Here is a 24,128-nt window from a genome sequence, read left to right as displayed (position 1 = left end):
CTCCCGTCACGTGGTCTCCTTGGTACTTCACTTCCATGCACGGCGCCAGTCGGACTTTCTTCGAGAAGACGGACAGGTCGCGCCCTTCTTCGGAGCTCTCGACCAGACCAGGGTTAAAGCGGAGAGACACGAGCTGATCGTCACCAACGCAGCTTTTCTTTGGACTGCTGCATCCATCGCACGGGTGAGTAGAAGGGCTTCTTTTTCACCGACCAAGTGCGATGACTCTTGCCTACCGGGAGCCGTTGCTGCGCTAATGTACCGAGCGGAGGCCTTGCTTTCACCAGAGATGTCACGCGTTAAGCTACGGTCCGTTTTACGCTGTTGTCCATAACGTCTTCACTCCATAACATAGGTGGTCTATCGCCGAGGCAGGTATGTTAACTTGAGCACGAAAAGCTTTGTCATGTTATTTATATCCTACCGTCGGCTGATTCTTAATTGGTATATTGGTATCAAAATTCAATAAACTCGTTATAAAGAAGCATTTGAAACATGTCGTCTCTTTGAAAACTGCGCAGGTTCACTATCATGGCCCTACAGCAGCCACTCGCTCAGTCCTGCCGCGACGACTGCTTTGTCGGCTGGGGCAACAATTCAACAACAGCCACGGATGTCACCCCCAAGCCGATAAAACCGTGGCCTTACCGGTTGTCATCCCGAGTGGGCCTCGTGGACACCCACTGTCATCTGGACTTTCTTTTCAACAGAGTGGGTCACCGAGGGTCGTACGCCCAGTTCCACGCCAAGCACCGCGACACCTTCCCGGACTGCTACGAAGGCTGCGTGGCTAACTTCTGCGACCCATCGACATTTCGCAAGGTACTATTTCAATCTAAATCTCGATGCGAGTTCTGGGCTTCCGCAAGCAGCGTCCTCCTCTCGTTATTTGTCCGGCTCGAAGTTCTCGTTGCGCTGCTCGTTTCTCTGATGCGATTACCATATAAATTAATCTGTTATGTTTTCTAAGCATGAAAGCCGTGGTGTATAGCCCTTGGTTTCTTCCTGGCTCCGTGAAAGCTCTGATGGCTCTCAGTTGTATGCTGGCTTATAGACGCGTTCGTTTAAAACAAACGCTGTAGTTCCGAAGCGTGATGATATGTCACCAAGGACTTCTTTGCCAGTTTTTGCTGAGTATATGGTCAAAGTTTGATAAACTCGAATTCGCGTGCACTAGTTAGCACCAGCGTACACATATGCCCTTGCCACACTAGCGAATTTATTGTCATTCGAAAATAATGGCATTCAGTGCATCAAATGTCATTTGGTGTCTTTCAGTGCTACAGGGAAAAGAGTAATCTTATTCGAAGATGATGGCATTGACGATCAGTGGAAAAAGAAACAGTATAACTTAAAGGCTCTGAAAATCTCTAAAATTGTTGGGCAGTGTTTCGAAAGCGGGTGAGAACATTTGTGCGCAGTATTTTAAGCCTACAATATTATTTCCGGCCATTCTGCAGCACTTCAGTCATCAAAAGCCAACCCAAGTACCAAGTCAACCGCAAATCCGATAATTCTAATCAAACAAAATGGTTGACATGACTTCACGCGGACACGCGTGGAGCATAGAAATGACTTCCAAAAGATGAACTGCTCAGTTACGTCAGCAAGAAACACGCAACCAAAATGGCGGACGGTCGCGGGAAAGACGCTGCTTCGCGCTCGGCCCCTGAAGTTGTCTGCTGCTGAGACCGAGATTAATATCTATCCACGACAGACTTTAGCGTGAACAGTCACACCAACATTAACATTTTTAGCAGAACTACATTAATGCACTTTCTATAATTGGCAGTGTGCACATTATTTTTTCGCATCGCTTGTTTCTGCTGCGCATCTGGTTGCCATAGCACGCATTCGGTTCAAGATCGAATGAGTTCCCCTGACTCATTCGGTGGCGAATGTCATTCGAACCAAATGACATTGCATGTTCCCGTGTCGCGGTCGATTAATGACATTAGGTGGTAATGTCATTCGATTAGAGTGACAATAAATTAGGTAGTGTGACAGGGGTATTGTTTCTCTTTTCCGTGTCCTGATTTTTGAAAATCTCCACAGCGCCACGTCTGGGAGAAGATCCTTACGGAGGAAGGTGTCTGGGGTGCATTTGGGTGCCACCCTCACATGGCCCGTGAATACACAGAGGATGTCGAAGACCACCTCATCAGTGCATTGGAACATCCCAAGGTGGTCGCCCTGGGGGAAATCGGACTCGATTATTCTCACAAGTGAGTGCGCGTGCTAGCGAATTTCTTCATTCCATCACACTAACAGCGATCAGTGCACGGATGGAGTAACACCACAGATTGATCACGTCATACCAAGCTTCCAAGTTTATGACAGTTTATATGTGCTTGGTGAGGGGACAGCGCAGGGATGAGACGCAAGAAGCATTGAAAGTGTATTTAATTGTTCCTTGTGTCTCGTCCATGCGCTTTTCCCTCACCACGCAAAAGAACCAACTAGCCCGCCAACCCGCTCTTATGTGTGCTTCACTATGCTGTGCATTTGTGATCTGGGGCAGGATGCGATTATTTCACAAGTCATCACGTACTGATGAAAACAGCTTCTGTTATGCCAGTATTTTAGTCAAAGGGTTCCAAATATTATATTTACCTGTGTTAAATTTCACGTCAACATTGACGCGTCTTTTTGTGTTGCTTCGCTGCGTCAGCGACCTTTGCTAGCAATCTAAAGCGGTGGTTATCGCCAGCGCGCAGTTCAATGGGGGCCCTTTTACTGATGCTAGCTTCTGTGCGTGCGGAGTTTTCTTCGTGTATGGAGCGCGTGCCTTCACTGACGCGTGTAACACTCGTCTCGCTTGTGCAGGAACAACTGTGAGCATGAAAGGCAGAAGAGGGTGTTCATGAGGCAGGTCCGTCTGGCCTTGAATGGCCGTCTGCCCCTCATCATCCACTCGAGGGACTCCGCCGCAGACACCCTCGCGATACTCAAAAAGGTACGTTGACTTCCTTGCTATGCTTGATCTTTAACGCTGCCTTGCGGAAGCCCGGGACAGAGAAGATAGCGCTTCACGTACGCTCGCCACAATGTGACCTCCACCTGTCGGCGGGGGTGTACGTGCACTCCAGGCCAGCAATTTTCGAAATTTGCGAGATATAGCCATACCGACGTAATTCATGCAGTTAATCTCATTTTCGAAATTTCAAAGCTGATATGGCAGTAACTATACCGGCCACATAAATTGCACAAGATGAAAAGCCGGTCTAGGTGGTTCCTCATGATTGCAACGAGACACCTAAACGTAATGGGTACAACTATTGTTTACATGACTGAACTATTAACTGATGCCAAAAAAGCGGTAGTTTAACAGTCCTGCACAAATAATCTCGATTATTGGAGAACCTGTTCATAAAAATTCAGGTTCACTTTCGCTGACACTGCCTCTATGTCGACCCTATGCTTTCGAATCCTCTTGCTGGGTGTTCGATTTCTCGTCAGTATCAGTAGCATAGTTACGTGTAAAATTCTCTTTACTTTGGCCTTCAACCCTTGTACAGACAGTATTCCTTTTATTCGCAATCTCCGGGCAGTATATGGCAGTGTAGTTTAGTCGCTAATTCTCTGCCCCCCCCCCCCCCCCCTCTCCCTACAGATCGTCCCGACTGAGTATCCGATTCATCGCCACTGCTTCACAGGCGGTTGGCCCGAAGCCCAGCAGTGGCTTAGCGAGTTTCCCAACCTTTGCCTGGGACTCACCCCTCTGGTGGGTTTCTCAAACGCCGGCGGTTTGCTCGAGGTAGCCCACAAGATCCCCTTGGACCGACTGCTGATTGAGACGGATGCACCATATTTCCTTCCGAAGTCCGTGAGTATGAATTCTGTTAAATTGGGCACTTATGTGCCGGCCCTTTAAAAAAATTTGAAGTTACATTCTTTCGAAAGTCTTCAGACAAATGTTAATATAACCTAACAAAACTGTATAGAAATTCCCAACACCCGCTTATGGACAGCTCCTATATACTCCTTTATCAACCACATACCAGCAATGTACCCTAACAACAGGCCTCCGACCCTACCCTACCAACTAAATTAAATACTTCCCTACGACTAAATTTTCGAAGCACTACATAGGTCCCTGAGAATATAACAGGACATGTGCAGCAGATTCATTATAACAAAATCCCCGTAAGATATAGTAATGCACGTATTGTCGTGTTTGCTCGCCAGATGGATCCACTTTCCGTTTGGTAACCTCTTCGCTTTATGTGTTCTTTCAGGAGTCCGGACATCTCAGAGCCTCCCACCCCGGGATGGCAATTCACGTGGCCACCCGGCTAGCCTCACTGCGACGTATCGAAGTGGAGGATGTGCTTTCTGCAGTCCGGAAGAACACTCACCGTATATACAAAATCTAAGGTCGTGCTGTGTGACACGCCGCCGCGCAAAGAGTATGCTGTATGCGACAACGGGGCCTCTCCGGCTCCCTGACCCCGAAATCTGTGCTATTTTAATTTTACTTCCGTACCGCGCTAATTTATATAGTGTATGTAACATAGAATTTTTCACTATTATTTCCTGGTGTACTTTTTATAAGACTGTAAATAAAACCTTTTTTAACGATCTTGGAGTTCTGTTGACTCGTCTTGCATTGTGGTTGCCGTGCATTTCTCTTTAATTCACCTGACGGTGTAGGCCGACCGCTGGTGTGAAGGTATTGACTGGACATTTGCACAAGAATTCTACTTTCAAATCACGTGATGTTTTAAAGGAGTGAAATAGTAAACGATTAACTTTACACATTATATTTGCACGTCGCATGGCATTACAGGACTTTTAGGCATGAAATGCTTTTAGACAGGTTGCAAAGTCAGGTCAATATTGCTCCGAAGTCGCGGTGATCCTGGAGCCGAACTTAAGACCAAATTATACACCGAACATGCGGATTAGCTCATCAGCAATACTAGCAAAACTTTCTTCGGTAAACTGCAGCGACGAGGGCGATTTGAAACGGCGCTGGTTCAAACAGACCTGCCTCACTGCCCGCTGTCTTGACCCACACGGCCGTGAGTGCCTTCTTTTTTGGTTTTGTTTATGGGCCGGCCATCACCACAGCCTCTGGCACCGCGTCTTTAACTGGTCGTTTTCGACCTCAGTAGACATGCCACGTACCCGTTCGGGCCATTGCCAAGGTTTGGAGCGAATACCAGTGCAAATCCCATAGATGATAGCGCGAGAAAGAAGAACAAGGCGGATGTGTGCACTCTTCAGGCGTTTGACGCTAGAACCTTATCCAGTAAGGCTAGCCCAGCAGTGCTGTATTCTAGTTCAGTTTAGCAGTGCTGCTTGAGGAACTAGCTGGTATTAAAGGGGATGTCGTATATGGCTTACTAAGGTTAGGAGGGCAGATTAGGCGATAGGGAGGACTTGTACTGGGCTATCGTCGATTAGCGGAGAGACGAGAGCTACGTGTGGCATTCCTCATCAATGATGATATACCTGGCAATAGAGTGGTGTTCGGTGCTATTAATGAGAGGGTGGCAGCTATCGTAATTAGGCTTAATATCTTGCACAAACTGAAGGTGGTGCAGGCCTACATCCTGCCGTGTCGACCAGATTGTATAAAGCTTATATGAAGACGTGGAGTCGGCAATTAAAAAAGTAAAATGACAGTAAACTGTAGTGATGGCCGACTTCGGTGTGAAGGTTGGCAAGAAATAGGCTGGAAGCCAGGCGACTGCGACATAGGCTCCGGGAATAGCACAAGGGAGTTATCAGTAGAGTTCGCAGAGAGAAATAGTGTGCGGATCATGAATACCTTCTTCCGGAAACGAGATAACAGGAAGTGGGCCTTGAAGAGCCCCTGTGGTCAGACTAAAAATGAAACTGACTTCATACAGGGCCCTCACCCTGGCAACGTAAAGGATATGGAGGTCCTCGGAAAGGTGAGCTGCAGCGACCACAGAGTGGTAAGGTCTCGAATTAGCTTAAACTTCAAGAGCGAACGAAATAAACTAGAGAAGCGGAAGCCCATTAACTATTGTTAAGAAGGAAAAGAGAGGAATTCATGACATCGCTGCAAAAGAGATACTCGGCTTTAACTGAGGAAGGCGATCTTAATGTTAAAACAATGAACGATAATCTCAAAGATACAATTAAAGAATGCGCAGTAGAAGTGGGCGGTTGTATGGTTCCACAGGATACCGACAAACAGCCCAGGAGACGAATAATCCGATTGAAAAACGCCTAATTGTGAGAGCGTCTAACCCAACGGACAGAATAGAGCTGGCAGAGCCAGAAAAGTTAATAAATAAGCTCAAGGCAGCCGACATACGGCAGTTTATCATGGAGAAAATTGAGCACGCTCTGAAGAACGGAGCTAGCCTAAAAGCAGTAAAGAGAAAACTAAATATAGATTAAAAAAGCAGATGATCCGCCGCCATGGCTCAATGCTTATGGCGCTCGGCAGCTGGCCCGACAGACGCAGGCTTGATCCCGGCCGTGGCGGCCGAATTTCGATGGGTGCGAAATTCCAGAGGCCCGTGAATTGTGCGATATCAGTGCACGTTAAAGAACCCCAGATGGTCGAAATTTCCGGAGCCCTGCACTACGGCGTCCCTCATAACCTGAGTTGCTTAGGGAAGCTAAACGCCAATAAGCCAACCAATAAAATCCACATGTATGCGCTAAGAGACAAAGAGGGTAATGTCATTAGCAATATGGATAAGATAGTTAAAGCAGCGGAATAGTTCTGCACAAATATATGCAGTCGCGAATGCAATCAAAACGTTAATCAGGGAGGCAGTAGAGCGCAGCAATGGGACATCCCGCCAGTAATGAAGGAGGAAGAAAAGAAAGTCTTAGGTGCATCTAGGTTGAACACTTCTAGATTGAACACGTCAATCAGAACACAAGGTTCTTTCTGTTCAGAAGAAAAATCTTTACTTTAAAACCTCACATATTCAAGCATAAATATATTAAGGAGGACGTAACTGAGCAAGTTCGTTAAGAAGGGCCCCATAGTGAACGAGCGCGGACGTATGACTTAAGGCGGGGGTACCACGGCGGCCATCTTGGACAAGACGTTAGTTCAACCACCAGGGCGGCTCCACTTGTCCGTGGAAGCGAAAAAGCGCTCCTCCGAGACGGTCTGATCCTCCTCTCTGCGTTACCTTGACCTCCTCTCGCTCGCATGGTGGCAGAAGGAGGCGGTTAGTCACGGAGGGGGGATAGACGCCCCGACAATGACGACCGACCGCGCTCGAAGGTGTTTGGCACACTCGTACTGCTTCTTTCGCCCCTACGCACCCCTTGGCGGCCCTGCCATGGTGCCTGGCGATTCTTTTTTAGGAGGCACTATTTCGAATGTGGAAAGTCTCCATATCTTTGACATTTACAGAAATTATATTTTGTTTCCCTTTTTTCCAGAGATGTACACATTGTTTTATAGTTATTCTTTTCTCACGACCCTGAACAATAATTTGATGACTAGCAGCGGCAGCCACGGCAAGCAATATTACAAAATAAAGCTTCGTAGGTTCCACTGGAATCCATAACAAAGGGCCACAAGACATCTATGGGCTATGGCCTTCGTAAAACAATATGGATGATGTCGAAATCGATGCAGCGGAATAGTAGATGACCTCTTGGTTTCAAAGGGCGGTTTCCATGTGTGTTGTCACAGCCTTTTCTGCTGTCAAAGGAGCGTGGTGCGTAGCTTGTGTGCTATTGATTACCGTTCGCCATGCAGACGTTTATTTCGCAATTCCAGGAAAAACACCTGCAGTGAAACATCAACCCGAGATTTCGATGCATGGCGAGTGTTTTTATTGTTTACTCACACACTGCCAGTGCTATGTAGAATTATAAGAGAAAGCTGATATGGTAACAGTAAATAAGAGAAAATGTGCAGAATAAGGCATATCAGAATGGTACAAACATATTGCGTTCATGTACTAATGTTGTTGGGTTAGTAGCTGCGGAGAGGAAAAGAAAGCAATATCACAGTGTGTTAGCCCCCTTCATCTCCCACCCGTTCCCGATAATAGCTTGGGAGAGGTAGTCTGTGACGTTGAGATACGTTGCAAGTAATGCTGATTTTCTTTTTTCCGTCCGCGCATCCATGCATGATAACAAAAATCCCGAAAGCGCTTACGGCCGCAGCCGGCAACATTCTTTTCGTTCACTTTTTATTGTCAAATAAACTGCTACCACCACCAAGGTTCGAAAAACGAAAAGGAAACACTGGCTGTGAAACTTCGACTGGAGACTGCGGGACATAGCTGGAAAGACCTAATAAGTACTCATTACAATCGCGTCGAGTTTCTCCCTACTGTGGCCTTAGCATAGCATTTCCATCCATTCATTGGAACTGCATTTTGTAGCCACACGAGGCAACGTTCCTGCTTTTGTGATATCGTTAGTGATCAGCACGAAATTGTGATATTCCAACAGTTCTAATTCCCTGCTGTCTTGTGAACACGGATGTGAGCGTGCGGCAGCATCTGTCTAGAAAATAAGCGATCGAATGTGGATATTGCACTACCCCCCCCCCCCCCCTCCCATCTTCATGTACTGGCACTGTTTGTGCAGTAAATTTGTATCGTAAAAGGCTCATTTTTTCTCCATTCCGGGGAATACGGGAAGTCAAAACTATACGCACCGTGGTAGTCCTCTAGCTGATGTCCGCAAAATCAGTGGACTTTTGCTTTCACGTCACTTTTCAACTGAAATCGCTTCTGCTGCTCTGTTTCGTTTGCTCTGTTTCGTGTTTGCTCTAGCATAAGAAAACATTTTGTGCTCACCCTGAGGTCTGGGGCGAATCGATCCTTGCACAATTAGTGAATTTCGGCGATAGGTAGCGGAAATTCGCAGATCTGGCCTCCCAGTGGTCTGCATTGTCCAGGAGCCGATGCGAAATATATGGCGGCGTTTCAAGACAGCGCTTCTCAACCGATGAGCCATAGCGCGAGGCAGGGGTGCAAGATCGTGTCTTCGCCCTAGGATAATCATCTCTGGCCGCCTCCTGTCTCGCTACTCACAGCGTTCCCTGTGCTCCTTCTAACACGGAGCGCCCGGTAGCTCTCTCGCTGAAAAAAAAAAAAATCATTTAGAATTTAGAATAGCTGTGGAAACTGCGCAACGGCACCGGTTGTCAGAGCGTCAGCCAACACAGGGCATTCGTCCCGTGGATACATAAGCCCGACAGAAGTCGAGTTCAGTCCGCATTTTGAGGGAATGCGAAAAAAAAATCGAGGAAGAGAGTAGAGGAGTCTCGGTTTTCCTTCTCAAAAGTTGCTCTTTCGAATACTGAGCTCGACCTGCACCCTGACCGCATTTCTTTTGATCGTGATAGTACGTTCAAAAAAGCGCTTGAGTAAGAGGCCTCAAGGGTCCAACTGCAAATTTTGCAGTAACACTTATTTCGTCGGTCGTGTTCAAAAAACTGCGCGAAAAAATACCCAGGAAGCGAGAAATAAACACGCCAACTGGCAGTACGGTTTTCTTTTTTTACTTTTTCGCGAAGTGTTGCAGTCACCTGATGCGCTAACCCCTGCACCTTGGCAGCGACACGCGGTACGCCGGAGTCTATAATGTCAAGTGCGAGCCATCTTGGCCCGGCACAACAGCATACTCGATATCCGTAGCGACAACTATTTTCTGAAGAAACATGTCTGTTCCAAAAGAAACAACAGTGGAACGAAGGCATAAGTCTAAACAGATCATATCAACATTTTGAAAAAATATCATCTACCAACCACGCGCACGGATGTCGAACCTGCTTCTTCAGCCACACCTGACTGTATAGTTGTTATAAAGGTTATTCACGTGACAAAAGCGTGATAAGCCACTTGCCCAGAAAATTTGATAATGGCATCCACTCCAGAGGCACACGAGGGGCATAGTTTGTCAGTACCCTCCAGATAATGCCTTCTGAAGAAATGAGCACTGTTAGGGCACCCCTGTTGGCACCCTCATTTTTTGTACGATGTGCACGATACAGCATGATTGATTCGAGTGGAGAACACCCGTTTCCAAAGCTCTGCCTTGTTAGCCCTGCGTGACAAACGCCCTTGCAGTGTATGTCCCGTACTACATAAACCTCGTGTGTCAAAAACCCCGTGCCAGAAAGCTTGCGACAAAAGCCTCGTACCAAAACGCATTTTCCCAGCAGTGAGTTTGGCGAACACACTACCACGGCCGCTCAATGGAGGCTTCCATTGAGCGGCCGTGACACTACACTTGGTCCGGCAAGGCGAGTGTGTAGTCTCAGCAGCCGTGCTCCACTGTACCGTGCTCCGCGTCAACCCCCCCGCAGTTGTTGACGGAGCAAGCGTCGTTCCTGGAAAGAAACGCGCAACGCAACGCTTCACCACGACGGTGAGAGCAAGGGTTGGGTGCCGCGCTAAAGATTTTTATTACAAACCCCACTGCGCCCAGGGCGGGTGCGCCCTGACAACTTGTACCCACTCCCCGCAGCAGAGGCACACAGGTCTGTCTCCTCTTTCTAGCCTGGCCTTGGCTGCAGAAGAACCTTGGATTGGAACGGCCGCATGTCAATCGCCTTTGCAAAACATCAGCTTCGCAGAACTGTGAAACCCCCTCCCTATTGTAAGCAGCGTGACGTCAAAAAGTTGTGGCCCGGTTGGCAGAACTCACAACTTTTGGTTCTGAGCAGGTGTTGTTGGTCCCGAGGGCTCCTTCGCCGCCTTTCTACCCCGAGTCGAGACGCCTCGCCTGCCCTCACAGGATAGAAGAGGGGAACGCTTGCGCTGAATGACTTAGGGCGGGTGGCAGGAGCGCGCTCCAGGCGCCAGTGAATCCGGCTGGTGCCTCATAATAGACCTCTCCCTGATGTAAACAGTGTGACGTCAAAAAGGTGTGCCCCGATGGGCAAAATCGTCGATTTTCGGTTCTGAACCGGTTTTTCAGGTGCCGAGCATTCCCCCACCAGCTTTGTTCCCTGATTCGAAACGCCTGGCAGCCTTTCTTCTCCCAGTGTGATCCTTCTCGGTACGGCGCATGTTTTGCCCATCGGACCAGAAACACGTGCGTTGATGACGTGTGTCTTGAAGGAAGTCAGTTTTCTTTGCACGTGTTGGCCTGTCTGCAAATCTGTATGCGCAGTCGCGTTTTTTTTTTCTTTTTCAGGTGAGAAAAATGCAGAGCCTAAGATGTATATCCCAGAAAATAGTGAAAACAATTTTTTTCTGCCAACTTGAAGGAGCGAAAATTGCTAATTGATCACGTGCACTCAGTGGAGCAGATTGTCAATGAAACGCTGTTACCTCAATGGGGAAGTGTGTGTCCTAAGTGAATCAACTTGAAATTCGAGGCCAATACAATGGGGTTTTGTTACGTTTTGCGCTAATAATAATAAACACAGTCTTTATGCGAGCATAAAATAAAGTGCCTCTAAACAGATATGCTAAGCTGAAGAGATTACCGCGCATGCGGAAACACTTTATTTGCAGAGCCATAGCTATATGTGCTCATTCATGTGCAAGCAAACATTTTGACTTAGAAGTTACATTCAGCCAGAGCAATGCCTACTCCCGTAATATCTTAGAATTTCATGAAATATTGAGGAAAATAGATGTGTGTGTAAATGATGGCAGATTTTTTTCACGTTTCATGACCATGCACACAAAAGCAACCGCTGTGGCAAATGCTATTTCAAGGCCGGAATGCGAAGACAATGCAAGCATGCTGCTGCTGTATGCTTTTTTGTAAACAAGCATGAGGAACCGTCCTGAGCAAGAGGCTGAAGCGTTCGTCAGATCTGGTAAAATGTAGAGTTCCGGCCCCTTCCAATTAGGTTTTCATAACCCCGCTAATGAAAATCTGGTCGTAAATGTTTATCAGCTAGACGAGCACAATTTTGAAAATATTTATGGTCTTTCTTCTAATTTGTGAATACGGATCGACACTAACGTCATTTTATGTTCCCCGCTTTGTAAACCAGGTCGAAAAACAATTTGCGATGTAAAACCTGCTTCCCACATAACCTTGCTGAATTATCCTGAAGTCCTTGATGGTGTTGGTGAGAGGGCTTCGAAATCTGCTGAAAAATAGCTCTTAGACGAAATGTTTTCACCAATGTCATCCACAGACCACGCAGCCAAAGGACTTCATACCGGTTACCAAGAAATTTCACCGGAAGCTCTCGGCCCCTCGTGTTCACGGAACTATCCTGAGTAGTAGTAGTAAGTGGCTTTTATTGGAAATGCAAAAGAAGGTAAAAGGATCCTTGCCAGCCCCGGCATCTGCTATCATGTCTAGAAGCACCTGAGCTGGGGTAGGGGATGGAAATGGAAAGCGAGATGACAGTGAAGGGGAAAACAAAGGGTAGAGAGAGAGGGAAAGAGGGAATACCTTCCCACCCGCTTTTTTTTTCATTACGCGAGGCGATACAGCCAGTGGGAAGGACCGCGAAAAGTTTCAGCAGCCTCGCGTTGCCGGCGACCTGACACGTGAGGCGTGCACTTCGGGAGAGGGCGACCGCGCTCTCTCTCTCTCACACACACTTACACTACGCTCGCCAGCTCCGCAAGCTCCCCTCTCACTCGCATGCACCAAGCTGCCCCGCACGCCCGCAGCACAATTTTCTCCATTCTTGACCGGAGCGGAATTCCAGCCATGACTAACAATGAGGGACACCACCCCTTTTGAGCACCCGCGAGCAGATTGGCACATGCACATAGAGGAAGTGCCAGCGGTGCGAGCAGCAAGCCCACCATAGCAGACTTCCATATTTATGCAACTCACCTACTCCTATCTAGACACTACACGCGCATTCGTGCAGCGCCATGCGCAGCAAATGTCGCTGTACTATTGCGGAACAGCTCTTCCGGAAACCGCGCCATTTACAAGAGCTAGTTTTGAATCATAATACCCTGTAGCCGAGACTGACAACTGATTGCATTTCTAGCGATTTCGGTATCCGTGGTTTGCACACCGCTGAGGAAAAGTACTCGTATTTTATGCAGTGCAAACAATGGCAAGAGATGCTGGCATTGTTTTTGCTGCATTGTGCGCATGCATATCACCAGCTACGCTCCCATATACCTTTCAAGAATGTTATCCGTGCATTCTTTTTTTCTTGCACTGTGTGATTGACATATAATTTTGGGGGCATGCTTTGCATTCACTACAATGCTAGTGAAATCGCACTGTCCACACATGCACTTCGCCAGTGGTAGAGGCAGAAGGAGAAGGCTTCATTCACTTCCATTGATGTGCATTTTCAAAAGACAAACGCATGTTCCTTATAAAAACAGGACCATTTTATTGCAACATCTGCTAAGCACGTTCAGATGCCTTGCACAACTCGCCCACACATCATGGTGGCTGCCTGCAAGCAAACAAGTCCATACCAATGTCATATGTGAGTCTATTTCTAGGAAGTGACAGGAAATGTCAGTGCTCAAAAGTGGGTATTAGCTTGTTCTTTACTGCTCAACCATTGCAGTTACTTTCCATTCACTTTGTGTTTCAGTAACACACAAAGATATATGCTTACCTCCCGTCATACAAAAATGTGAGGGCAGTAATGCAAAAGGAAAGAAAATATGTGCCTAAACATAGCAGGTGGACTGAAAAGTCCTTACATACATCTAAGTAATTTGCTGCCACTGTAACAATGAGAGCAGATATGCTAGGATAAAAGCCTGCTGAGCACGATAGAAACATATTCTGCTTACGCCATACAGGGTGATACAAAGCTGCTGGAACAATGATGCACTGCTTGTTTTGATGTCACCAGCAGTTCACAAAGAAAAAGCTTACCAGCAGAAGGCTGTATCCATTACACACAAGCAGAAAAATGTGAGCTGTGAGGTTGAATATCCCTTGAAAGTGTATATTGATACTGTGCTTCCAAGGAAAGTGAACGCTACAAGCGGGCTAGTAGCAAAAGAAAAGACGCAGCTATAGAACAGAAGAAAGGAAAGTAATGGGCACGCATAAGAAGTACAACATGTCCAACTAAGCTATACTTGGGAAAAAGAAACAACTCAACAGTGCCGTTGCAACGCACATATAAAAGCCCCACATTTTTGAAAATATAAAGCGGAAAAAAATGAAAACACACTGTTTCATGTTTCATATAGCAGCGATCTCAACGGTTATATTTGAAAGTCAATTAGAAACATATTTAGAGTACATTCATCCACAAATGTGCTTCAGCGCCTTTTCAGCTAAGGAAAACACCCAACTCAAGGAGGGCTGTGTAGCTTTCAAGCATTTGTATGAAACAAGTGATAAGTTTATAGCAAAAATACCCTCTATAATTATTTTACCTAACATATACTCACCTACGAGGCCATAACAGGAGGGCGTAAAGAAAAACTATATTGTTGCAAAAGAGCAAACGACTAGGCGAGGTCTGATGGTCTGCAGCGGCAAGTCTTCAGGGAGTGCAGACATGTTGCATGCCATTTTGAAAATACAGTACCAGCATTTTTTCAAGCGCTAGATGTGGTGCGTATAAAAATTAGCCTCCCTGTCAAATTAGGCTCCCCGTGCTGCCAAATGCCACTCGCATAGAAAGGTGTCCATCCCCCCACAACGTAAACTGCCGCTTCCACGCACTGCGAGCTCCTAACGAGCTCAGGAGGAATGCAAAACGCAAACGCGAAATGTTTTGCGCAATACAGAATCAGCAGGTGATTTTATCGCCCTGTATAAGCTGTAGTATATATTTTAGAAATGCCAACAGTTTATAGACTTACTTCAGAGCGGAGTGAAGAAAAAAATTCCATCTGCCACATCTGGGATCCAACCCGCGACATGCGCATGCTCAGGACGAGAGCCGTCATATAGGTACATAAAATATCCCTCAATGCCCTCTGTGACTTTTAAAACTCATCGCCTATTTCTAAACACAAGCCCCTCAACTCTCCAATTTAGAGCCACTTCTACAGGACCCCAGCTAAGGAACAAAGAATTATGCAGCAGATTTCTGCTCTCGCCTTACGAAATGTCACAGTGCCGTGACACTCGTAATCTTGCACACGCGTTCATGAAAAATCGCACTCGATAACACACACTACGAGGTAGCTCACGCACGCGACACAGGTACAGTTGGGACTTCAATGCACATACTAATAACAAAATTGCGGTCCGAATGACTCACCTGCGTTTGGCCCTGACATCAGCCATGCGCGTACGAAGCTTTGTCATCGTCGACCTTGTGGGTTTCTAAGTGGACACAGGCCACCAACCACCGCGGGTTCGAGCTTCGCGCGAGCCAAGGGCCCCGATCAGCCGTCACCACACACACACTGGGACACCGATGCGGTGCACTCAACCTCCGCTGGGAGGAGAGCGATTCGCCGCAAAGAAATAGGCCTCCAAGTTCACAAAGGAGACGTTTATTCACGTCGTCCTTCAGCAGTACACACACACTCAATCGTCACCCCGTCCCGGGGGCGCGCGAGGAGCAAGGCTCCGCTGCGCGCACGAAGCGACTCGAGCAATATGCGCCGCTAGCACGCCGCTGCAGAGAATGTCCCCGCGGCAGTGCTGTGATCTCTCTCTCGTGTCGACCGTTGGGCCGGTTGCGAGAGAGAGTGGGCAATCAACGCAAGGTACGCCTGTCTGAGGTCGCTGGACCCCGTTGGACAGGCTCTAGCCGCTGCAGGTCAGAGGACACGTGCGGGCGAGCTCGAGTAAGCACTGGTCCGAGCGGCAAAGGCCGGCAGGGACAAACAGTAACGTACGCACCTTTCGCTGTCTCGGAGGGATCCCTCTCTCTCTGGGCCCCGCTCGGACGGTCGCGGGATGCGCGGCCGCCAAAACGGGTCCCGGATTCCCGCCAAAAGGCGCCAATGGCAAAGGCCCTTGGGGAGCCGGGGCGGAGCTGTGGCTAAATGACAGTGATTAGTCACCCAGCCGCCTCTCCACCGCCTGAGGCGGGAGCAAGGGAAAGAGGAGAAACAACGCGGGCGGCCGGCACAGCCGCGCAAAGGCGACGGCGGAAAGCCAGGATTCCCACATCCCCCTCTCCTTAAATGCCCTCCTACCCATCGGCAAAGCACGCGACCAAAAATAAAGAAATCAATACACAAAAAAAACTACACTTTAGTTCCAAAATAAATAAATGAATACACAAAAAAAAACTAGGTACACTTCAGTTCCAGCCAGAACAATGTAAAAAAAACAAAGGAAAAACAAGGCAAACAACACTTGCATACGCTTCAGTAAATCAAAACAGCTTGCAGATTATATACACGGTACAACTATGTTACAGGTGGATGCCAGCCTCAAAGTTCGGTGGCGCGGCCCAGTGGGCCTGTCGGCGACTCACCGCTCGCAGACTTCAAGTTGAACAGGTTGGGAGGGCCGACGACTGATGGCGGTCTTCTTTCCGTTGATGTAGGGTGCGTTGATGACGACGGGGCCGCGGCAGAGCACTGACCTCGCGCCCTTGGACACGACATCACGTTCGGGCACAAGACAGTTAGTGCACCCCCTTCACGCCGGCTGAAACGGGCGAGGACGTTCGGCGGCGTCCTGATGTGTAACCTTGGCCACAGCGAGGGGTCCTTCTCATCCTCGCGCTCACGCAGAAGCACAGCGGCACAACTCACAGGCGTCGCCTTGGCTCATGGTTACGCGCGCACACAGTCACAGCCACAACCACGCATACACCGGCACGTGCGCGGACGCTGGTCGGCGACAACGATCCCCTCATCAGAAGCGTCCAGAGGCGCCGCGGCGAGGGTCAAAGGGTGCACTTTCCGCCCCCCATCGCCCCAAACGCCCCGCCAACTTCCCCTCCATACGGGCCGCACAAAACTCGCACCGCGACACACGGCTCCTTAACGAGCCCACCACCCACAGTCGGGCCGGAAATGAGAAAAGGCGCGCTGTACAAACGACACCTAATCCAATCTATTCCTTCTAGAAGATAAGAGCAAGCACGAGCGGGCTGAAGTTTGCCTATGTACATCTCGGTACGTTAGAACGAAAACAGACGTACAAGCAGGAAACGAAAGTGGCTAGAAACTGACGCAAGCAAACAAATAAATAAACTGATAAATACACAAGGCTGGAACTGATCATGCTGCCAAAACAACAAAAAAAAACACCGTGCTTCGCCTGGGTAGGGCCCGACGAGAAAGCTCGCCAGCTAGCTGAGGCTGCCTGCCTTCGGTTGCGGAAAAGTCCGCCGTCCGGCATCAATCACACAGGTGACCGTCGCCTCAGATTGTACCGGTGCTCCGTACGCTTGCGTTCCGCAGCACCAGTTGTGCCTTTGCGCTTGCCTTTGATACCAACGGGTACCGGCGCAAGCTCGTCAGACCGTGACGCGTAGGCCTTCAGGTCTATGAACCCCTGCTTGCTCCTGGGGAAAGGCCCCATCAAATCGCAGGTGGCCATCTGCCACGGACGCACACTGTCATCCGGTTCATCATTCCAGGCGGCTTGCCGCCCCGTGACTTCACCACTTGACAGACATGGCAGGAACGGCAATAGCGGAAAATGTCACGCTTCATGCCAGGGCACGTCACCGAATGACTCAGTTTTGCAAAAACTTTGGAGCCACTCAGATGACCGGCCAGTGGTTCGTCATGAGAGAATCGCAAAAGTGCGCCTCTCAGACTTTTGGGGATAACCACCTTGAACGGGTCGATGGACTCGTCATCGGTGGCTATGTACTTCAGCACGAGCCCGTCATTGTCCAGCAAATATGAATCCCCGGGGCTCGCCGCGACACACGCTGGCTTCTGCCCCCCTGCGCCCGCTACAATACAAGTAGCGTCACGGCGCTCCGTCTCCCTGAGAACGTCGCTCACCTCGCGACAAAAGGGGCCATTTTGCTGGGCTTTCAGTAGCTCTTACGGCTGAAAACGATTCCAGTCATCCCAGAGGGGAGCATGGTCTCGTCCCCACTCAGGTTTGCAGCCAAAATTTCCGTTCGCGTCGGCACCTCCGAGGCGCTCACGAAGAGCTTTGCCTCTCGTCCGCTTTGCGAAGCGCTGCTCGCCTGGTTAGCGGAATGGGTTAACCCGTTTGCGGGTTCCCCCTCCTTGCCGCCCGGCGGCTCGTCCGCTGTTTCGCCCTCTCCGCCTACAGGCGTCAAGGCGCCGCTGGCGAGTGGGGCACGGGATAGCGCGTCAGCTACCACGTTCGTGCTCCCCTTTCGATACTGCACGGAAAAGTCGTAATGCTGTATCAGGAGAGCCCAGCGCGCCAGCCGACCCGCAGGCTCGCGGAGCCGCATCAGCCAACTGAGCGCACTGTGGTCTGTCTGCACCACGAATTGCGTTCTATCAAGGTAGACGTCGAATTTGCGCAGTGCAAACACGATGGCGAGGCACTCCTTCTCGGTCACGGAATAATTCCTCTCCGAGGGCAGCAAGGAGCGGCTGGCAAAGGCCAGCGGTTGCAGCACGCCATCGAATTCCTGTAGGAGAACTGCTCCTAAACCCAGATCGCTCGCGTCAGTCTGGACTACGAACTGTCTGGTCAGGTCGGGTAGCCTGAGCTGCGCTGTCTCGGCAATGGCACTAGACAGGAGGCGAAAGGATCGCTCTTGCTCGGGCCCCCATCGCCACGCTGCAGTCTTTCCCAAGAGCTTGGTCAAGGGTGCCTGCACGCGGGCACAGGACGATAATAGTTGGCCATTCCCACACCACGGCGCAGGCCGCGTACGTCCTTGGGCGCGGGAAATTCGAGTATGGCTCAAAGTTTCTCCGCATCTGGCTCAATGGAGCCCCGGCCTCAGCGACTGCGCCCCTGCCTCAGTGGAGGCTTGGGCGTGCTGCACGAACGAGGGAGGCAAGGCTCCTAGTTCGATGAGCGGCGCGGTTTCCGCAGGGAACCGGGCCAGCGCCTCGCCGTTTCCAGAGCAGAATTGACTGCTCGCGGGGCACGGCTGCTGCTGTTCGAAACTGCCGGTTGCGGCAGCGTGACACGAACTGCTTTCGCACTGGGCGGAAAGCTTGCACACCTGAGGCATGTGACCAGCGGATGCACCGCAGGGTGCTTCCGATACAGCTCCAATGGGAGCCGCGTGGTCGACATTTTGGGTTGTGTCGCCGTAAACCCCAATGGGGGCCGCGGCCAACCACGGTGTCTAGCTATTCGAAGGAACAGCAGCCAGCGGATCAAACGACGCTATAACTCCGTAGGGAGCCGACATGTAGCTGCCGAGTGCCCCGCTGGGGGTGTTAGACATGGTGCGCAAGCGTGATCGTCAAGGCGACCTGCTCGGCTAATGTGCCATCAAAGGCATAAGCGCCAATGACTTAGCACGTTGGGCGCCAGTTGTGGGTTTCTAAGTGGACACAGGCCACCACCCACCGCGGGTTCGAGCTTCGCGCGAGCCAAGGGCCCCGATCAGCCGTCACCACACACACACTGGGACACCGATGCGGTGCACTCAACCTCCGCTGGGAGGAGAGCGATTCGCCGCAAAGAAATAGGCCTCCCCGTCGTAAGAAATAGCCACCCCGTCCCGGGGGCGCGCGAGGAGCAAGGCTCCGCTGCGCGCACGAAGCGACTCGAGCAATGTGCGCCGCTAGCACGCCGCTGCAGGAGAATGTCCCCGCGGCAGCGCTGTGATCTCTCTCTCGTGTCGACCGTTGGGCCGGTTGCGAGAGAGAGTGGGCATTCAACGCAAGGTACGCCTGTCAGAGGTCGCTGGACCCCGCTGGACAGGCTCGAGCCGCTGCAGGTCAGAGGACACGTGCGGGCGAGCTCGAGTAAGCACTGGTCCGAGCGGCAAAGCCGGCACGGACAAACAGTAACGTACGCACCTTACGCTGTCTCGGAGGGATCCCTCTCTCTCTGGGCCCCGCTCGGACGGTCGCGGGATGCGCGGCCGCCAAAATGGGTCCCGGATTCCCGCCAAAAGGCGCCAATGGCAAAGGCCCTTGGGGAGCCGGGGCGGAGCTGTGGCTAAATGACAGTGATTAGTCACCCAGCCGCCACTCCACCGCCTGAGGCGGGAGCAAGGGAAAGAGGAGAAACAACGCGGGCGGCCGGCACAGCCGCGCAAAGGCGACGGCGGAAAGCCAGGATTCCCACAATCTTTTGCGCTGAAGGGATCGCCGCCCATTCCCCATTTGACACTTTTACACACAAAAAAGCTGGCAAGATAACGTGATAAAAAATGGCGCTGCACATAAATACAAAAGCACAGTAAAAAAAACACCAACAAGCAAAACAGCACGATACGCCGATGACAGCCTGCTGAGCAGCTGAAGAAACGACCGCCTTGCTTCAAAATGTTTGACAGCGCCACTGTCGTTGACCGGCGGAACTCCATTGTTGAGTCAAAACGCCCGCGAGATTCAAATGCAGCAGCCCCGTCGACCAACAAAGCGGGCGAGTGCGAGCTAACATGAGTCGTTTATCATACCCAAATTTACATCACTGGTAGTATTAAGACCAGCGACTTCAGTTCCTGTCAAAAAAGCCTGGAATATAGCAGCGATCTTTCTCGCTGGATGTATTTTGCGGAGGTTACGGCGCACAAAAAATGGCGCAATTGAATGGCGCAGTACTACCGTTCTGTTTGTCATAGCGAAATGCCGACTTGGGAGGATTTGGAATATTTCATAAATATTTCGTGTGCCGAATTTGTTCCCTATAAGACGTTTACTTGCTTCTACAACTCAGATAAAAAAAGCGCAGTTTCTAGGTTACGACCAACTTTGAACAATGAAAACTAAAAAATTATGTCATGTAGCTCAATGAAATTTTCAAGAATTAAGAACATGGGTACTATCTACAACCCTGCTAAATATATTTGTGATTTATGAATTGGACTAGGAGTTATTAATGCGTCATTCTTTTAAATTTCACACTTATTTATGGCACCAGTTCTAAATAACTACCCAATATAACTCAATAACTTGCCTGTGAGGTTCTCGAGTCACACTTCATCTAAAAGCTGCAGAAGCAGTTTTCTTTTCGGAGCAGTAGTTTTCGTAAACAGCAAAGCAAACGCAGGCAAGTCGAGCAAAAATATCGTTTTATGCCCCTCGCTCTTTTGCTCACTGCTATTACACTAACGTGAATAGCTTTTAGCGACACATACCATCGCAAAGAAGATGCAATTATCTTTACAATGCGCTCAATATCATTTTTCTAGCGCAAACGGATGAGCCACACCGCTCACACAAACATGACGAAAAACGGCTGCTGACCGCCGCTAGCGTGGTACTTTACTGAAATTTTGCAAACCGTGAACGGAGTGTCTAGCGTTCCGTCCAGACGGAACATTTGCTGCTGCTGCAGTTCCGTCCAGGCGGAATATTTACTGCAGCTAGAGTTCCGTCCATACAATAGACAGTTTTAGTTTTACGTACACAGAAGCTTCACGTAAGTAGAGCGCTTACGGGTCACCAGTGCGCATGCGCAGAACGTGAAGTGTCTGTGTGGGTCGCACGGACGAGCGTGAGATTCGGATCTTTGCGTTGCGGTCTTCACGTTGCTTGCGTACGTGGCCTTGGCAAGATGGCGGCGCCCTACCCGTCCGCTTCACAACGATAACAGCTTCGTCGCTAATCCCTCGACGTAGTATCGTGCTGTAGGCTGCTGTATTTGACTTCAGTTGGTCCATTCTTGCTCTCGCATGACGTTTTAAGTGAGAACTAGCTTTTGTTTTCCAGATAGAAATCCGTTTCAGCAGCTTCTAAGCCTGACGGAGAAGCGTTTGTGGTCGTCATAGCAACGAGTGTGCCGACGGTCTCGCGAGACCACGCGAAGCTTCAAACCTAGCAGGATATCGCGAGACCCTCGGCACAGTCAGCGGGAAAAGCAAAACGGTGCACGTTTTGGCTCCATACGCAGACGTCGTCAACATGAGTGGGACACCAGCGCGCCTTCGCTTCTCGAAAAGCAATGATTTAAATATGATGCGGGGTGTGAAAGAATGCAATCCCTTTGAAGATAACATGCAACATACAGTTCGGTGGAATAAAATCGCTCAACGTTTGTCACAAGACAGGGGGAAAGTGTTTACCGCCCGCACTGCGGCTTGGTCTGGCTCCGCTCTAAGCAGCTCGACTAAGCAAAATTAGTTTTCTTTATCAGTACTAGATGACGCGGCTCAATATGATAGCGCATTTTTTAGGTTCTATGGCAAATCTACACACTTTGCGTCCCGTACGTGTAGCTAAACTGTACGAAGCGACACGAGCGTACGCTACGTAGACTGCTCACGTTTACGTGCGTGAAGGTTGTACGGCTAAAACTGTCTAATGTCCGTACGGCCCATACTATTCAAAATGGGTGATTTCTACCCACATAAAGCATTCCTTTGCGTCTGGAATAACCAGTTGACCAAGCTGTATCCAGATGTTCTCTCTACGCATGTATACAGCACCAAAATATCTGTCCGCGCGTACTGCGTTTAGTTACATCCTCGAAGGTATAACTTCCGTGCATGCGTGCAGGATCAGGAAAATGACACTGTTAGAAGCAGAGTGCAGAAACTCTTCGCGGAGTGATGTGAAGCCCTGTCGCTATTTGTGCTGCAAGATCACGTAGCGCGAAAAAGACTAAGACGTACACAAACGGTCAACAAGCATCATGCGAACGCACCAACAAACCCAAGCCAAAACTCGATCTATTGCCATTTCTCACTGACTGCTTGGAAAATAAAATGATGCAGCAGAATATCCTGTCACACATTAGGCGGAACAGGATTGGCACTTTTTTAAATGGACATGCAAAAGTCTGCAAGCAAACCGGTTTCCCAATCCCTAACGCCAGCTTTATTTCCGTCTTGACATAACTCTTGTGGCAGATAATGCTGGACGAAACTGTATGGTGTCAGATACAGTTCCGTCTGGACGGAACCCCATCGCTACATGCAGTTCCGTCTGGACGGAACTTTGGCGCAAGTTGTAGTTCCGTCTAGACGGAACTCTAGCGCAAATTGTAGTTCCGTCTGGACAGAACTGTAGCCACAGCCAACCGTGAAAGGATGTTTTTTTTTTATTTTACCCCCCCCCCCCCCCCCCGGATTATGTTACGCACAAAAGATTGCGTCCCAGTTCCGAATAGTTAAGGTGCCGACGGCTAGCAAGTATCAGAGTTTTCAATACCGAAACTCTAAAAATGGGTGCCATTACCGCCCGCCGGACGTGACGCATGTTTGAGGCGGGAGTTCGGATAGGTTCGGAGCGTCTGCTTCATGCTGCTCGTGGAAAGCGTTGGTACCTGTAGAGCGTGCGGCACTTTCCTCAATAAATACTGGCCATGTATGAAAAAACATACCATGCATTTTACACGGGATGAAACGCCCCAGAAAAAGTTTTAAATGTGTTGTATTTGCTGTCGAAGACTAGAAAACTCCGCGCGCAACCTCATCGAAGATGATCGCTAGCGAGCGCTGTCTGCCTCGCAGTATTCGATTACAGCTTTTGCACAGTTTGGACGTCGTGATGGAAGGAGGCATATTCAAATGGAGGCCAAGTAGAATGAGTGTTTGTATCAAGTTGGCATTTTTGAACGGGCACGCGTGCCTACATCACATGTACGCTGTGCTGTGCGTGCAGCAAGATTATTGTCCCGATAAAAAACAAATGACCTGTCTTCTCCATTTCCTTTTTATTTTCTTCCCTGTGGAGAGGTACTCCTGCCGGTCCATAAGAATTTGGAGTAAGTGCAGTGAACGCGAGGTAACTCAAATAAAACGCGCTGCATGTAATAAAAGGGAGGTATAGAGAATTAAGCGCAGTTTGAAGAGAAAGAAAATACCATCAGTAAAATTTGTGTGGCAAAATAAATTTTTTATCTTCGAGGATCATGGCATCAATGCGGTGCTGATGGTCAGCTGGTTCAACTTTGCGCGCCCCAGCCAGGCAAGCCACAGCGCGTTGCAAAGTACATAAATGAACAAAGACTTATGCCCGCTGCGTTTATTAATCTATTTACTTAGAACCTAGCCCGTGTACCGCAGCGACGGAAAAGTTTTTCGAATCTTTTCAACCGCACAGCTGGGCAGAAGGACGTGGTTGCCTTGGTGGACCCCAGTCGACTATACGCCCACCATGAAAACTGCCATAGGCAGCGAATCTGTATTCATTGAGTAATAATTCAGAATATGTAATAAAAATTGCGTGTTGCCTTCCTTTGAAAGCCGCCGCGGTGGCTCAGCGGTTATGGTGCTCGGCTGCTGTCCCGAAAGACGCGGGTTCGATCCCGGC

The 24,128-nt window shown here is 49.4% G+C and overlaps 1 protein-coding gene across 1 annotated transcript; it reads left to right on the top strand.

The window, feature by feature from the left end:
• Positions 1-531: 531 nt before the first annotated feature.
• LOC149325261 (3'-5' RNA nuclease TATDN2-like) lies at positions 532-4,457 on the top strand. The gene is made up of 5 exons (XM_089564216.1): positions 532-822; positions 2,056-2,225; positions 2,827-2,956; positions 3,614-3,826; positions 4,239-4,457. Exons 1-5 carry the CDS (start codon positions 532-534, stop codon positions 4,374-4,376), a joined length of 942 nt encoding a protein of 313 aa, XP_089420342.1. The 3' UTR covers positions 4,377-4,457.
• Positions 4,458-24,128: the final 19,671 nt, after the last annotated feature.

Source organism: Amblyomma mixtum, chromosome 10 (assembly GCF_055824585.1).
Source record: "Amblyomma mixtum isolate Tamu chromosome 10, ASM5582458v1, whole genome shotgun sequence".
Classification (NCBI taxonomy): Eukaryota; Metazoa; Arthropoda; class Arachnida; order Ixodida; family Ixodidae; genus Amblyomma; species Amblyomma mixtum.
This window is presented reverse-complemented; position numbering and strand designations above follow the sequence as displayed.

Excerpts from the sequence above, each read along its gene's own strand:
- LOC149325261 (XM_089564216.1), top strand. The coding sequence starts at position 532 with ATGGCCCTACAGCAGCCACTCGCTCAGTCCTGCCGCGACGACTGCTTT. Across the intron at positions 823-2,055 it reads ACCCATCGACATTTCGCAAG|CGCCACGTCTGGGAGAAGAT; the intron begins GTACTATTTCAA and ends AAATCTCCACAG. Across the intron at positions 2,957-3,613 it reads CCCTCGCGATACTCAAAAAG|ATCGTCCCGACTGAGTATCC; the intron begins GTACGTTGACTT and ends CTCTCCCTACAG.